The 17,255-nt window shown below is 46.5% G+C and overlaps 2 protein-coding genes across 3 annotated transcripts in view; both read right to left on the bottom strand.

Moving 5' to 3' along the window:
• Window positions 1-10,038, bottom strand: part of USP4 (ubiquitin specific peptidase 4) — a 44,267-nt gene extending 34,229 nt beyond the window's left edge. The window contains exons 1-6 of the mRNA XM_032194238.1: window positions 9,890-10,038; window positions 9,632-9,759; window positions 9,309-9,439; window positions 5,699-5,825; window positions 4,423-4,568; window positions 4,096-4,157 (exon numbers count right to left, since the gene is read on the bottom strand). Of these exons, the coding sequence (XP_032050129.1) occupies window positions 4,096-4,157; window positions 4,423-4,568; window positions 5,699-5,825; window positions 9,309-9,439; window positions 9,632-9,759; window positions 9,890-10,038 (743 nt within the window). The remainder of the gene's footprint in view (window positions 1-4,095; window positions 4,158-4,422; window positions 4,569-5,698; window positions 5,826-9,308; window positions 9,440-9,631; window positions 9,760-9,889) is intronic.
• Window positions 10,039-14,480: 4,442 nt separating this feature from the next.
• Window positions 14,481-15,491, bottom strand: GPX1 (glutathione peroxidase 1). Of its 2 annotated transcripts, none has more exons than XM_032193999.1 (2): window positions 15,197-15,491; window positions 14,481-15,112 (listed from the first exon to the last, which is right to left on the bottom strand). In XM_032193999.1, the coding sequence occupies exons 1-2, from the start codon at window positions 15,438-15,440 to the stop codon at window positions 14,793-14,795; spliced, it is 564 nt and encodes a 187-aa protein (XP_032049890.1). In that variant the 5' UTR covers window positions 15,441-15,491; the 3' UTR covers window positions 14,481-14,792. The 2 variants fall into 2 exon arrangements, with proteins under 2 accessions (XP_032049890.1, XP_032049889.1); XM_032193998.1 differs by having other exon boundaries at window positions 15,219-15,490.
• Window positions 15,492-17,255: the final 1,764 nt, after the last annotated feature.

Raw genomic sequence — 17,255 nt, forward strand, 5'->3', positions numbered from 1 at the left:
TAACTGAGCTAAGGTTACCTTCAGAGCACACAGTAAAATGAGTCCTTCTTCTATAAACAAGGAATACAAAGAAAAGAAAAAACATTAAAAATACTTTGACAAAATCAATGTCAAAGGAAGAAAAGATGGAACTTGTATTTAATTGGAAAAGGAGGGGCTATAACGAATTTCCATTTCCTCTTCAGCAGATCTCATATTCTTAGTCTGCTCACAGCACAGCATTTGCAGAGCAAGCACTTCCACAGCAAGAAATAAAGACCTGCCCACAACATCTTTAGCCCAGTTGCTGAAGGGTTTCCCTGAAGTCACCAGCACACAAGGGAATAGGATCAGTTTCAAATTCGGAAGTCCGTTTAATAAGGCATTCTGTACCTACAAAATGCCTATCAGAGGTCTTCAACTGTACAAGAATTTTGGGCGTGTATTATCACTGCCTGGTGCATCAGGTTGAACAGATGCCTAAATCATGACAGAGCAACTGAAGAAAAGCAACACGTGTTCTGCAAAGAGCAAACTACAAGACACCTCCTCGACGTTTTTATTGGAAAGCATCCTAGGAAGAAAGAAGTACCCTGAGTGCACAGTACTATCAACAAACTGAAGAACAGGAGGAGAATTCATTCCCTCTTCTGAAAAGCAATTTCAAACTACGGGAAGAAGTCACCTTGCTCCTTCAGGAACAGCAAGTTAACAGCAGTGGCCATGTGCACTCCAAATATATCCCCCAAAGAATGCTATGGAGTTGAAAAGCCTTTTTTTCCTGCTAAAGGCCAGTCCACTTGATGGCTGGGGATATCAAACACATGGAAAAGAGTCTCTGACAAGAGGCAAGTGGTGTGGAAAAAGCCTTGTGGCAGGAACTCCCCCACACCTCACAGCCCCCTTGTGCTTGGCAAGCAGTGGGTGAAGGACCCCCAGCTCCCCAAGGCCTCCTCGGGCACATGGGCAGCAGAGGAGACGTTCACAGCTCCTCCACTGGCACCTGAGAGCTCGACAGCCCACGTGGCTTATGGCATCAGAGCTCTGAACACCGAAAAGCTTTCTCATAAGCTTTTAATATTAGTGATGCGGCCCAAGGAAAAAAGCAGGGCAAAAAAGTGACCGTGAAGGAGTGTCAGACACACAGCGCTGGGGCCTGAGCCCGTTCCCCTGCAGAGCTCAGGGGCAGGCAGCAGAAGAGGCTGGGGGAGGAGATAAGGTGGCTGCAGCTTACTTTTAGTTTCCTCACTGCTCTAGGCTGTTAGTTTATTACTAATACATGCTGTTAATCTGATGCTGAATCTGTTTTGCCTGTGATTGTAATTGGTGAGCTATCTCCCCGACCTTATCTCAGCCCTTGAGCCCTTTTCCATCGTAATTTGTCCCCCAGTTCCTTAGAGAAGGTTTGAGACCACCATACCTACCACAACCTGCCTCTCCAGTGGGCAGGATCAGACACAACTCCTTGGGGCTGCAAGCTCTGTACTGCCCCTGTGGCTACTCTCCTTCCCTTCCTCTCACCAGCTCTGTTTGGTTCCATTGCTCAGGATCCCCCACAAGTCTTGTATGTATAAGTAGCCTGTTATTTTGTGACAAACTGAAGTCTTAAGTATACAATATTGATTTAATGTAACATGTGTATGCACACACAAACCTCAAAGAGGAAGACAAACCACATCCCAGCCCTCTGCTCCAGGTTAGCCAGTCTTGGAGCTGGGAAGAACAGTTAAAAATGCTGGCAAATGTTTCATTGTAGCTTCATAAGCTACTCTTAAGAAAATAATGAAAAAAAAAATACAGATTCGCAATAAAATATGAGAAGTAGCTGGAGAATATTCAAACATCAAATAAATTACAGGTCAAAGTAATAACTGTTTATACATTTATAACAAGATATGCCAAAAAAGGGAAGGAAAACAAACTTCAGAAATGATTATGACTGATGTTAAGGCAAAGCACAGAGCAATTATGAATGGATTCATAAGGATTAACACAAATGATTCAGGAAAGGCATTAAATCTAGCTTATTTGCTAAGAATATATGAAATAACAAAAATACACCTTCAATATTTCTTTTTAAATATCTGAGAAAATAGGCTCAAAGTTGTGTGCAGGAACTTCTGTGAAGAACAGCAGGAAAAAAAGTAACATAAACACATGACCCAGCCTAGCACCTGAGGGGAGTGAAGGCATGTAACAGGGGAAGCACCAAAATGCAGGAGAAAATCTCCCCAGGCCATCAACACCTGTTCAACACAAAGATCTAGCAAGATGACTGCCGTATGGCATTAGTAGTTTAAAGATATAAGACAACACGGAAGGCATTAAGGAAAATACTTTGCGTCCATCATCATCCTTTTTATATGTCTGCACAAGAGCAGGAAGTTCTCAGCTTCCTCCTCCTTCCATTTCAAACACAGAAAAAAGTTTAAAGCCCAGGCTTTGTCCCAAGTTGTCTTATACAGCACAGCCACCTTTGGGTAGGACTGCACAGTATTAGGGCTTGTCATAACAGACGTTAAGACGTACTGTTCTCTTCAGAGACTGCGCGTGCACTGGTCACACAGAAATCTTTGATTAGCACTGCGTGCTCCGAGCAGCACACCCCGGTGTCAGTCCCAGAGAAGGGGCAGGCCAGCTGCTTCTTTCTCTCTGTCATTCCAAGAGGGTTTCTGAGCAAACGGCGAATATACATTTAACCCAAAAGATTAAATAAAAGCGCAAAAGCCAGAGAGCAGAACCTACTAAACCAACTCACCCGAGTGTATAAGGAAGACATCACGTGGAATGTACACGCATGGTTAAACAGAGACGAGGGGAAAGTAAATAGTTAGCCCAAAGGAACAGATAATCCTCTATGTAGGAATTAGGTAATTCTTTCAGCTACCATTATCAGCATCAAGCCAAACAACGTCACAAGTTCTGTGTTGTAATAAGCACTTCTTTATTCCTGCATCATTAGAAAATATTAATCTACATCCCGCTAACCATTTTTATTTAAATACCATTAGACCTAAGTTGAAAGTCTTTACGGCTAGCTACTAAAATAAACCCTGAGGCCTGGAAGCACTCCTAGGCTGAAGCTTTGCTTCACGTGGAAACAAAAACTTATGATCTGGTCTGTGTACAGCCGCCTCTCAAATACCTACTGTCAACCAGTACTCGGTTACGTATGTGATATGACTATTTATGTGCTTTTCACGTTGTATTCTTATAGGAAGATCACAGTGATCCTGTGGACATTCTCCTAATCCATTTCTCCAGCACTGCATTTCAAAGGAACTGAATCATTTCAGAACTGGCTTTGTGACAGTCCCGTCTTGACCCCAGCCTTCAAATTTCACCCCAGAAGATCTGGATCTCAGTGAGATCAATTGGCAGCAGGTTCTGTAAGCTAACTGCATCGCACAGAAAAGCATTTCCTTTAGCAGTATTGAGTCTGATGGCCTCATCTTCACTGGATTTTACCTTCCTTAGTGTAACACTAGATAACAGCAGTTCCTCGCCATTGTATGTATATAGCAAGTTGTATGCAATATTTCATCACACATCTTACTCATCTCTTCTCTAGAGATTAGATAGAAGATTTGTGTCAATACTTACAGTTTTCTAATTGTTGGGTGTTCTTTTTTTTTTGGCTGAGGGGAAGCTGCATGTTTGTCGCACTGTTTCTATGCCCTCTTTAAGGGGGAACTACCAGAACTCGGAGCATTCAAACTACTGGCAGCTTTGGAAATACATGCCAAGATCCTTTTTATTCTTCTATAGCAGCAAAATATAGATTTTCACTATGCAGTCTGCAGAGTTAGCTTTTTAAGTAGACTAGCTCAACATAAATAGCACTTCTGTCTCCTAAACACTGCAGAAACCTAAGCTATTTAATCCTTACACAACCTATTTGAAACGGGCTTTTGGACAGAAGACTGCTGCTAAAACAAGAAACCAGCTGTAGAACAACTGAAGGATGCTTATATTCAAGTTTTTACATCCTCCAAAATATCCAAGACAAAGAAATCCACAATAAGCAGTGATAACTAGGCTTTCATGGAAGACACGGTGACTAAAACCAAGTAAACAAGTCAGACAAAATAGTGGAAGTCATCAGAATATGCTTACTTTGCCAGTAAATGCTGTCTAGGCCAGGTGTCATCATCATTTTTCACTTCTATTAGAACGACCTGAAAGAGAGTTCAGGTAATAAAAACACAACTGATGATCTGCTACACACTTTGCAAAATCATTAACAAATCACATTCTCAGCATTTGCTCAATGTATATGACAGGGAAAGAAAACAGCACATGATAACCTAAGAAACTCTAAACTCAGAGATAAAGCATTGCTCGAGAAAACTTATACTGTAAATTGCAGAGCACTTTTAGTGTACACTGCCATCCTTTACTGTGAGCATTGGGGGGGGGGGAGGGGGGAGAAATGCCCCTTACCTGCCCATGATACAGGCCCGCATCTTGCACAGTGCTATCCGGCTTGCTGAGCTGCTCAAAAGTGTTACTCATATACCTGTTCCATAACCTAGTTTCCTTCTCAGCTGGGATGTTAAATAGTTTCCTCATTTCTTTCTCAATAGTGGCTGTTCAGGAAGAAAAAACACCGAAATTCCTAAAACATGAGTACTTTTGGAAAAAAAAAAAAAGCTAGCCTTCTAGCAAGGAAGTACATCATCGATTGGTCAAGATCTTTTGAGTAGGAAAAGCACCATGGAAGTTACAATTGCTCATGTAACTTCTCCAGTATTTAGTCTGAAAGAAAGAAATGCAGTTATTTCAGTTGTGCATTTGCATATGAGGCCCTCCATTCAATAATGTTCAGAACACATGGAGAAGCTTCTGCCCAAAGGCCAACTTTTGTGGAGCAATCATGATTTGAAAACACAGGCTCAAGAAGTAATTGTTTTCAGTTACCACCAGCAATTGGAAGAAGCATTTTTACAGACACATCTGACAGCTGACACTCAGCATTTTTACAGGTGAAAATACAGGGATGATACACAGAGGCCACACTTCAGGAAGAACAGAAGCATAGGATAAGCCATTAAGAAAACATCTAAATATTCGCATACAAAGAGTCATATAAGAACCAAAGACAGAACTGCTTTACACAAGTGACGTGGATGTTCCTCAAGAACACAGGTTAGTAAGCAACGCATTCCTCAAAGCTTTTAACAACAAATCTCTGCACTGCACACAGTCTCTGTGGCTAGAAGAAACTTCAGGGTGTTCCTAGTCCAACCACCCAAAGCTGAGTTAACACCGCATTCAGACCAGGCTGCTTGGGACTTATCCAACCAGGTCTTCCAAGCTGGTAGGGAAGGAGATTTCCCCCTCCCTCTGGGCCCTGTTCAAACGTCCAGCTGTCCTGACAGGGAAAACTTTTTCATTATATTCAACTGCAGTCTGTCACGTTTCAAATGATGACTGTCTGTCGTTCTCTTGCATTGTGTCTCAGTAAAGAGCCTGACTGCATAACCCCAGTAACCTCCTCATAGGTACTGTGATGTTGCTAAGAGCCCCCAAAGCCTTCTCCAGGCTAAACACAGCTCCTTCAGCCCCTTCTCGCACGTCACATGCTCCAACCACAACCATCTTTTTGGTACCCACTAGACTTGTTCTAATTTCTCAGCACCTTTCTTGCTCTGAAGGGTACAAAACATCTCTTGATGGAGTCTCAGAACACAGCTTAATGCATCAGAGAGCTACTTACCAACGGTATCCGCTTTGCTGAAGTGGCAGCTGATTAAGTTGTCCGGATCACTGCTCTCACACAGCTTCAGTTCAAGAAGATAAACTTCAACTTTACAGTGCTTCACAAACAGACCGTATTCTACTACCTCCAGACAGAAGGAAGATGCGACAGACAAAGCACAAACAAGAAAGTTAGAATCGTAAAGAAGTGTAGTTTACGGCGCATAAGTGTTTTTAAAAAGCTAAAAAGTTGTTAAAAGTGCTTCTTACCCTGAGACCTGTTTTCAGCTAACTGATGCGCTAAGCCATTAAGGTTACAAAATTGATGCATGTTTCATTTCCTGTCTCTACGCTATGGACAATTCCACCAGTATTATTTAACTTTACGTGCCTGTATACAAGTGATTTGCTTTTAAGCTTGCTATTTTATTAATTTAAATACTATACTCACCTCCTCATAGTCTCTTTTCGATAAAGAAAACTACATACAGCATAATCCTTAAGTCTCTTCCAACACTCCATGCAAGAGTAATATTTCATTTATAAAATGAATAAAAGCCAAGTTTTAGTCTATTTAAGACTGTACAGGAAAAACACATGGTGTCCCAAGCGTTAAACTACTAATTCCATATCGATTTGGAAAGAGACACTGAAAAAATTACCCCATTAAAAAAATAGGTTTTTTTTTTTAATTTATTTTTATTATTTGCACAGAGCTTTGCAGTGTAAAGCCTGTGAAACTGAAATCACATTTCATCTAACCAGAACATGTAAAAAGTTAAGGTTTTTCATGTGACATCAGACTAACTACAATCTACATCCACGATCTCTATCTTTCTCATTTTACAGAAGGTGAAAACAGAAATAAAAAACACTTGGTCGAGTTTTGGAAAGAAAGGAAGAATCAAGTCTAAGACGTATTGTATGAATTTGGCAAAACTACGCCTCCCTTTTCAGAGCTTTTATCGGGTAACATAAGATATGAAAGGTTGTTTTTTTACAGAAGGATCTTCAGTATTTTACTGTTACAACAGGAACAGAAAGTAAAAGTCAGGAAAGTTTTTGTTTTTTTTTTTTTTTAAATATGCAAAGGAACCCATTCACAAGCTCTCAGCTTCTTTTTAGAAGAAATTTTAGTATATGGGACTTCTTGGTTTCTGGGATTCTTGACTTAGAAACAAGTGAGAACTGCATTTAGAAATGGAGGAACTCTTTTCAAGGAAAAGTTTCTGATCAGATTACTGCATCTATTCATAGAATTTGGGGTGGAAAGAACAAAGACCATACAGTTCCAGCCCCCTGCCCCCAGTCCCATCCAGCCTGGCCTTGGGCACTGCCAGGGATGGGGCAGCCACAGCTCCTCTGGGCAGCCTGGGCCAGGGCCTCACCACCCTCTGAGTGAAGGATTTCTTCCTTATATCTCATCTAAACCTACCCTCTTTTAGTTGAAAGCCATTACTCCTCCTGGTCCTATCACTACACTGCGTGTAGGCCCCTGTTAGATACTGGAAGGACAGATGAAAGTCTCTAATCACCTGCAGATGTCTTTTAAAAAAAGTCTCTCCTCAGCTAGCTTGCTCTCTGTGCAGTTTGCCAAAGTAGAATTTGAGTCATCCCATTAGACATTGCTGTTCTCAGAGTGCTGTCCAAGTGCTGAGGAAGCACACTGGTGCTGACATCCAAACTCACTGCTCTACAGTTTGTACATTACCACACTCTGCATTGGATCATTTATAGGGACTGTCCCAAAAACACAGTTTGGAATTCTGAAACAAAACGAACCCCAAACAAATCCGATCTCCCCGTACTTGTCATCAGACACACAGCAATGGAAGAAACCCCAACTTGCAAAGTTAGGAAGATGCTTGAAAAATAATTACTTTCAAAATCTTACAGATACCCTGACGCATAAATTATAGTTGACCTACTTTTAGGAAAAGGATTAGAGCACTCAAGGATCACAAGTGCTTTACTTCCAGTGCCATCTAGAAAACTCTCACCAGACACCAGCCAGGTTACGCTCATGTGCAGTACTGTGGCTTGCATGCCCCACTGATGTTTCCTTTTTTTTTTTTTTATATCCCTCAAAATTACTATTCCCATATATTTTAAGATGGTTTCTTTTAGACTGCAAGACCTACTTCAACTAGTAAATTAATGACATAGCCTGAAACTCTCACAACAATTCAAGACTTTAAAAATAGAGGTATTTTTAACTGGACCATGATAACTCAGCATCGCTTGTCTGTAAAACAACACCATCTCTAAGCTCTAGCACTCAATAATTATAATACTGAAAACTTGCACCTGATACCCCATGAAAAGAAGATTCATACACTTCAACCTGTCACCCAATCGTTTCCCCAACAGATTCCAAACTTGCTGCCCAAATTTTTCAGAAAAAAAACACATCTAACGATACATCAGGTTTTGTAAAAGTGATCAGTCTGTCAATGAAAGAAAACCTTCCTTACTCATGAAGGCAGTGATCATTTATAGTATTAGTTTTTTTCTCTGTATATATTTTTAAATCCAGAATTAAGTATTTCTATTAAAAAATACATCTTTATATGGTATAATTCATTTCCACCTGCTTCTAGGGAGTTCACACTGTTCTACCACAGCAGAGCGAACGTGGGGCTACCTGGTAAACCTCGGAAAGGAGAAGCTGAGATCATTTACACTTTGTGAAAAAGTCAGAATTTCCTACTACATATGATTTGTGACCCACACGGAATGACAACATTCCAGCATCACTGATCAGCACTGAGTGTGCCTGCAAAAGAGAAATCTTATTTCCTTTTTCCATTCTGGTGCCACCCTTTCCTACACCTCGCTTACCTTCAAGCAGACCTTACCGTAGCACAACGCCACTTAAACACACGCAATACTCATTCTGCACATCAACACCACTTGCTTGGTGTAGCAATTAGTCTTTATGAACCCCACAAACTGGCACTGCCAGTTACTTAAGCCAGTACAAAAGCCTACGACTAAAATGAGAACAAAACTCCTTTTACCTGTAAACAACTGTCTGAAAGATTTCAAGAGAATGAGTAGTGGATCGGACTTTTCAGGACAGCTTAGATACTTATGATTGCATTCCTGACTACTTGCAGAACGAAAACAAGAACATGTTACAAGCTTAGAGAAAACCACAGGTCTGTCTCTTTTCTTCTAATTTTAGAGTACCAAAGTTTCTGAAAACAAGAACCACCTTAAACTCCAGAGAAAGTCCCCAAGCCATCTGTATTAGAAGGAAGTTTATTCCTATGCCTCATTCTGTCCCAAAAACCTGACAAGCGTGACTAAAAGCCTGCACTCTTCAGTAAACTCACGTTCTTCAATAAAGTACTCCATGCAACTACACCGCTCCAATCATTAATGTAAAAAGGTTCCTAGAAAAGGTTAACGGCTCGCACCCCACATAACCCATCAGCTGTGAGCATTCAGGTGTTTTAACAGCAATGCTGTAGAGTCATGTTTTTCAGACAAGACAGACTTGCTGTTATTCTCTCCAGAATGGTTAAGCATCCTCTCTTAACTCACATCAAGTAAAATAAGCACCACCTAAGCTGTGTAAAGATACAAAAAGCGTGACGAACAGAACACACTCCACCCATACTTACTTTCCTCACAATAGGCTGCTGTCCGTCTATGCAGCCGTACCACGCTACCAACTTATTCCAGGCCTCAGTGGGAACCAGCACGTAGTCCAGCTCGTCGATGAGGTGTTCTTTTAAGCTCTGCGTTTCCGCATCTGAAAGGGAAACGTAAAAAAGCCGGGTGTAAAAGTGAACTCTTCCCTGTCAAGGGAGTAAAAAGAAATTCTTCAGTCCCAGCAGCTACCGCAGCCCCGAGAGCCACCCGTGAGCGTGCCGAGGCCCGGGGCCGTTACGGAGCGCTCGGCCCCCGGCGGAGGGCCCCGGTTGGGCCCCGCGGCGCCACTCACCGCTGAAGAGCCCCGAGTTATCCACGGGCCCGGGGAAGAGGCTCGGGTCTCCCACGCCGAACATGTCCCAGCTGTCGAAGCCCACGAACTTCTTCCACTGCTTGAACCAGCTGATGTCCACCAGGTACCTGCAACGCACGGCGCAGCCCCCTCAGCGGCGCGGCCCGGCCCGGCTCGCTCCCACAGGCCTCGCGGCCCTTAGGGGGGGGGGGGAGACGTGAAGAAAAAGGAGGACACCGGCAGCCCGGCCGCACTCACCAGGCCTCCCCGGGGCGCAGCGCCGTGGCCAGCAGCGCCCGGAGCTCTGCCCGCTGCACCGCCGTGTCCGGCCGCGCCCCGCCGCCCTCGGCCGCCGCCATCTTGGTGCGCTCGCCCCGCCGCTGCCGGTGGGCGGCCCGCGTGCGCATGCGCGTTGCGAAGGGGGGGGGGGGTTGAGGGGGTTGGGGGGGGCTCAACGGTCAGCCCCGCCTCAGCGCGACCTCCGCGGGGGCGGGAAGGGGAGGGGAGGGGGAGCCGCCATTTTGTCCCTCTGCTTAGTGTGGGGTGGGTGACAAGTTTAGTTCCGTATTTTATCAAATCATAGAAAACACGAGTCGGAAGGGACCCGTAAAGATCACGGAGTCCAACTCCTGGCACCACAGAGGTCCACCCAAAAATTCAGAGCACAGTCCAAACGCTTCTTAAATCCAACAGGCTCGGTGCAGTGGCTGCGCCCCTGGGGAGCCTGTTCAGTGCACGCCAACCCTCGCCCTGAAGAACCTCTTCCTGATGTCCAGCCCTATTTCATGAGGGACAGATCCCCTCAATGCTGTTTCCACCTGTCGTGCTTGTTTTCTCCTCCAGCTGTCTTGCTGGAGCCCTCTGCTCAGGGCGCTGGCTAGGGAAGGGGATTTCACATTGGAAGGGGAAGGAAAGAGCGAACAGATCTGAGTAATGGGCCACGGAGCTCTCAGGGGCTGGGAAAGTGTCTCTGGAAAAAACTTCTTGGGAAGAGATTTGGGCATTTGTCGTTATTGTAGCATGTCCCAGCAGGGAAGCTTCATGTTTATGGAGCATGGGCTTGACCAGTGGGAAAAGCATGGGGGGGGGTTCAGGTGGTGGTTCAGAAATGCCAAAGAAATTAAATACCAAAGAAATCCTTTTTCCTCGCCGAGAAGGCAGCAGGGCCAATGTGAATATCTGCACAGAGGAATGTGCTCCTGGCACGGGGACAGCTCTGCAGGTGGGCTCTGCTGCCCCACAGCCAGGTCTGGCCATGCTGCACCCACCGGGGGGAAGCTGTTGGTGTGGTGACTGCTGCGAAAGCCTATTCAGTTCATATTGAAGAAGATGACAATTTCCTCCTTCCAGCAAGAGCAGATTTCTGTTACTTCTGTTTTTCTCAAAGGGCAGTGCCCCTTTGGATTTTCAAGAACCCAGTACACCCTGTTAGGACAAGGCTGGGTGTGTTTTTAAAATGAGTCAGCTCTTCTGAGGTAATGCTTTTACATGGCTGACCTCACTGCTAATGAATTACCTACTCCTAATACAAAGCGTGGTAAAGAAAACAGTCTCATTCATAGCTTTCTGATTCAGAACTAGAAATGACATTATTGCAGTTTCACAGTAGATGCGGGGGCAATGTCTTCTCTTGTCTCTTTTGAGTGCTGTCTTTTCATCCATGTAGTTTCCTGTCCTTTCTTGTCTCCAGCTGAAAGCTAAACGGCTGTTCAGCTGCCAGAGAGGTACCAACAGGAACAAAAACTGTTCTTTTCAAGCACCACCCAGTTTGAGGTCAGCATTTTCTACCTGCCCTGCTATGGCAATGATTATAACCAGTCTGTCTTAAAGTTCCTGCATGCTCATCCGGAGGAATTATAAATAGCTGGGAACTTTTTAACAGGCAGAGAAAAGTCTTATGCTCCACTTGATGTCATTTCTGTTGTATAAACACTTCAGACCACCACAGTTCCTCGATCATGGTTTCAGCACATGCCTTCGGGTTCAGTGTGCAGAGCATTAGGAAACCCAGGAGAGGGAGATAGGAGCAGGAAGGGAAAATTTTCTTTGCAGCTAGTTAACGCTTCTGACAGGTTCATCTCCAAACTTGTTAAAAGGTTTAAAAAAGTTGATGGCAGCTATCAACAGCTTAGAAAGGGGGCGAGGGGGATCATGAGGTGTGTGGGGAGGAGGGCAAAACACATTCTCTAGAAAGGTGGGAAAGATGGGACTGATGAGTAGAGGAATGGAAAACCGGGGTGAGTGCTAACAGAGGAAGTGGCTGTTTGCAGATAAGTGTTGAAGTAGAAAGGTGTAGGAGTGTAGATATGAGACAGATATGGAAAGGGCAATGTCTTGAGGCCACAGAAAGTATGCTACAGTAGTATTTATTCTAAGGTGTCCTACTGAGTCAGTCTCTTTCTCTCTTAAATTACAGAAATAGAACTCTTTTATATTCACTGAGGAATCAGCTGGCATTCTTTGGGTGTACCCTGAGTTTAGAGCTGCTACCTGTAGTGAAATTTCCTCCCACATGGTTAAAACTCATTTGAGCATGAAAGCCTGCATGGGGGCAGTCCTCTTCTGTATGTCCCTGAGGAACATTTCCAGCCTGCAGGCTGCACTTTCTACCACAGCCTGCTTTTACCCCAGAAGCCAGCCATTGTGGGGAATGATGAAACCAGAGAGGAAATAACAAAGGGAAGAGGCTTTTATCTGCTCTGCAGAGTTGCTTCTGGGACTGCAGCGTGCTTACACTGGGATTGTTTGTTTTCCTACTGGCATTGCTGATTTTCATTCTGGAATAGCATCACTGGACTTTGGTGCAACTTTATCTGTCCTGGAGCTGCTGCTTTGCTTTGCTGCTCTAACAGCCCCAGCAGCCATACAGTAAATAAATCCCTTGGCTGTTGGCACAGACTGATCACCATGTAAGATGCACTCTTGGTCAGCAGGCAGAGATCCTGTTTAGCAGAGAGCTCCCTTTTGGCAGGGCTGCCCTGGGACCAGCAGCAGGTGTTATATTCTGCTCTGCTGTGGGGCTCAGCAAGGGCTGCAGGCTGGTACAGAGATGGCAGAGCACACGAGGTGTCCCTGCAAAGGCTCCTGTTCAAACACCTGGTGAGCCAAGATGAAGGAAATGCCACAGTTCGTGTTGAATACTATTTTAAAATACAGTGCAATGAGTAGCAGTTCCTGCTGCCTGTGAGCTGCTGTACTCTCAGCGTATTTCAACATCCTGTGTTAATTAGGGAAGTAGATTTACTGCAAAATTAACACACCAAATCAAGCAGCTTCAGCCCCAGAGCTGAAATAGTTACTGAAAACATCCTGTTTTTCCACAAAGCTGTACTGGAAGTTAAGAAATAGCCCGGTGAGGATTGTGCAATCTGAGTTCAAATCTTGATTACTCACAGGCAGAAGTAAGCAGGGTGGAGCCGGCTGTAGGTTTTGCTGTAATGCGTCAAGCCCAGCACCAGTCAACCCAGCAAAGGCCTTGAGTGTACTTGCGCTAACAAAGCAGGCAGAAAATCAAGGAGGTAAGAAGCTATGGACAGGAGAATAATAAATAAATAAATAAATAATAATAATATTAAAGCTAAAGTTTAATTATGTAAACAGTGTATAAATGATAAAGCTTAAAAGTGTTGTGCCTTCCCTTCAAAAGCTGCAGTTCCTAGTTTGGGTTTGTACCCCTCAGTTCAGCACCAGGTTTATACCCAGTGCTACAAGGCCTTGTGAGGAGTAATTTGTACTGAAAATGTGCTCACAGAGATGTTTAAGGAGTGAAAATTTACCTGCAGAAGGACCTGTGCGACTGCCCAATATGATTGCAAATAGAATTTGGCACAGGTTCATGGTTTCCAGGAGAGAACCAGTGCTAATTTCAGCCATTCAGCAGCATGTTGTAAACCCTGCATCACTGCTCAGGAACAACACATCAGGATTGCCACAACTACATGAAATATGTCAGCTTGGTGCCCGTCAGGAGTCAAAAACATGTCAGGAAAGGAATAAAAACAAAATAAAAACATTGCCCGAACTCTGGTTCACCCATGCTTTTCATGTTGCATTCAGTTCTTTGCCCAAAGGTCAGCAATGACAACCTGAGGTAAAGCAGTTCCTGCAGGAGAAGCAGACTGATATTCTGTGCTGGAAATGAAAGAACCACTCCTCTGCGTAATTCCCTGCATTGCAAGGTGATGTGGGCTGAATGCCAGACTGGGCAAGTGTGTGGAAAGCCCAACACAGGTTGGGCTGCCTCCAATACAAAATGTGACAGCCACAGGAGATAGCTGGGCCAGAAAGGAGGCAGAGGTGCTGTGGATGCTGCTGTGGTTCTGAGTCTTCCCAGTTTCTCCTGGTGCAGGACAAATAATAAGACAGGCCTTGGGCAAAGGCTGCTCCTCCCCGTGCCCCTTGCCAGTGTGGGCACAGCAAGCAGGACGAACCACGTGGTTGCTCATCTGCCTGAACATTTATTAACCTGTCACGGACTGCTCCTGGTGTCTGTGCTGAGGGTCAGCCAATTTAAATTCATCCTTGGCTGCCTGCCCCCATGCCTCTCCTGATCAAGCCTCAAGGCCCACTAAGCTGTTTTGCAAGGTATCAGTTCTGCGCCAGGCTCTTGTTCCGCCACCTTTGTTTTGCAGGGGGTGAGATACGACACTGATTCAGAGGTTGCAAAAATTGCAAACCGTTTCCCCGTCCCGCTGGGCTGTGTTTGTGTTCAAATTGAGCCTGCGTGGTTTGAGTCAGGCCTGCAAGCACCAACAGGACCTGACAAGTGTGTAACGCAGCAGCCATGTTCTGCCCAACTCAGATTTAACAGATTTAACAAGCAGTAGCATTAAAGAAAACACTTTTTTTGTTGGTTTGTTTCATTTTGTTTTTATTCAGAGAATCACAGTAAGCCACTGAGACTCACGGGCTGCTTTCCCTAGCATACTTTTCCAAACATTCACATGCAATTTTTGAAACATCAAGTACACTTCAAGGATTTGGAAGATGCACCATCACAAGCAAAACTTGCAAGGACATTGGAATTTCTGTCAGGGTAACAGCCCCTTCCTAGCAAAGCGGGCACGAGCTGAGGGAGCAGGGCCGGCGGGGCAGCAGATCCTAAAGAGCTCGGCATTATTGCAGAGCCTCCTTGGGGACTTTCTGAAGCAGCAGCTCGATGTCATCCTGGATCTTGATGGTTTCGAAGTGCCGGCTGTAGCGCTTGAAGGGCACGCCGTCGGGAGCGATGAGGAACTTCTCGAAGTTCCAGGAGATGTCGTTGCGGCGCACGGGCGACCAGATGATGTACTGCGGGTTGGTCATCAGCGCCGAGGGGTCGTCGTGCGGGAAGGGCAGGGCCTCCTTCAGGAAGGCGAAGAGCGGGTGGGCGTCCTTCCCGTTCACCTCGCACTTCTCGAAGACGGGGAAGTTGGGCTTGTACCCGTTGCCGGGCCGCACGTGCTCCAGCGAGCGCAGGATCTCCTCGTTGGTGGCATTCTCCTGCGGAGACAGAGCCCCCCCGTCATCACACCCCGTCACACCCCATCCGTCCCCTCGCCCCCGGCTCCCTGCCCCTCTCCTCACCCCGGGGACCCGTCCCCAGTACCTGGTGGCCGAACTGGTTGCAGGGGAAGCCGAGGACTTGCAGCCCGCGGGGCCCGAAGCGGCGCTGCAGCTCGCTGAGCTGCAGGAAGTCGCGGGTGGTGGTGCCTCAGAGCGACGCCACGTTCACCACCAGCAGCACCTTGCCCCGCAGCGAGCCGAGCGACAGCGGCTCCGCCGCGCCCAGCGGCCGCGCAGAGATCCCCGCCAGCACCTCAGCCGCCATGGCTCCTCACCCACCGACCGACAGACACCGACACACCGACAGACTGACGGACAGCCCCACGGACAGCCTCACAGCCCGCCCCGGCCCGCCCCAGCCCGCCCCCATCGGGCGGAGGCGATGGGAGCCATAGGGCCGGGCCTCTGGGGCCCCTTTTGCAATTTTTCTGCGTCTCCGAAGCGAGCTTTTTTTTTCTCCTCTTGCTTTATTTATTTATTTATTTATTTTCTCCTTTCTCTTTTCCATGTGTTTTCTCGGCAGCGGCTGCGCTCTCCAAGGATTTGTGCCGGTCCTGGGTGGGCTCCGTGGCCCCGTCCCCACTGCAGGCCGTGTGGCCCCACTGCCCTTCTGTGGGTGTTAGTGCTGAAATCTCGCCCTCACACACATTAATGTTTATTGCAGGCCCTTGTTCCATGTAACGGGTTCAAAAATGGTGTCAGGGAACAGCGAGGGTGGGCGCGGTGGCTCAGTTCCTGAGGTGGATTAGCAGGGACCAGAAGCAGGGATGTTGGCTCCAGCGAGGGAAAGATGGGAGCCCCTGCCCAGGGTGGGCATCTCCCTGCCACGATGGGAGCTCCGCTTGGTGCTCCCAGCCTGAGCTCTTTGCTCACAGGAGCTTCAAGGGCAGACGGCTGCTTATCAGCATGGCCCCGAGCCAGGGCAGCCTGGGCCCCAAGCAGCGGGGAACTTGCTATTTTCTCACCGCCTTTCATGCCGGGTTTTTAGGGACTCACCCCAAAATGCCAGCCGTGACTAGCTGCCACCACATAGCGTTGCATCTCTGATCCACGTTCCCAGGTTCCTCAGGGTTTTGCTTTCGGCTACTCTTGGCATCTGCCCCAGCAGCTGGGAACTGAAGTAGTTCCCGGCTGCAAGGAGTTTTAGGGAGTTTTAGACTTGGGTGATGATCCTGTACCTTCGGGGACTTGTGGTCTTTGCAATGTGCTGCAGCACTTATAGCAGAAGCCGTGACAACTGTCCCGAGATCAGGAAGTCCTGAGATCGGATCAGCCAGAAAATGTCTGATGGGGCGAGCAGAGAGAAACACATGACCCATGTTTTTGAGTAAATTGACAGTTACGGCCTATGCAAGATTCATCGTCCTCCTCTTGGACACAGCAAGCCACCGTGGCTTGTAGAAGAGGAATTTCTCTTCGGGTTTTGTTGCTTGCTCAGACCGGCACCATCACTCCTTAGTCTGGACTTGGGGATTTCTTCTGGAGTAGGGAGTTTATTTCTGGGGCCCTGCTTTTCTAACGGGCTTTTCATTCCTTCGTGGGCAATCTTTAAGGAAACTAACCAAGTAAGTTCAACTTCCTTTTTGGCCCTGAGCTATGTCCTGTGCCTAGGCACATGCTGTGGAGCCAGCTTAACTTGGATCCAGAGAAGCGACAGGAGTTCTCTGGGGACAGGATGGGCTCCAGGGACTCCTCTTGAGATGTCTGACAAGTTATAACTCTCCTATCAGTCAGAAAGCAGATTAGTGCTGTTTAACAGCAACAACGGTGAGTAATCACGTAGGCCATGAAACACCTTCCTGCCTCCCACAAGGCCTTCGCCTCGCTCTTGGCATGGGACTCTCCCCCTGCGCCAGGAACTCCTCGCTTGGCAGGGGCTGGCACCTCACTCTCAGCTTTTGCCCCTTTCAGACCTCCTGGCCTGGCTCGGAGCAGCAAGCTTCCCATCCCTAATTCTGTTTTGCCCATCCATGTCCTCATTCCACTGGAGCAAAGGCAGCTGACAGAGGTGACCGATCGGATTTGAACCCAAAGGCCAGGATGGCAGCCCTCAAAAGCAGGAAGGTTGAGGGCTGATAAA

The sequence above is a fragment of the Aythya fuligula genome, chromosome 10 (genome assembly GCF_009819795.1).
Source record: "Aythya fuligula isolate bAytFul2 chromosome 10, bAytFul2.pri, whole genome shotgun sequence".
Lineage (NCBI taxonomy): Eukaryota > Metazoa > Chordata > Aves > Anseriformes > Anatidae > Aythya > Aythya fuligula.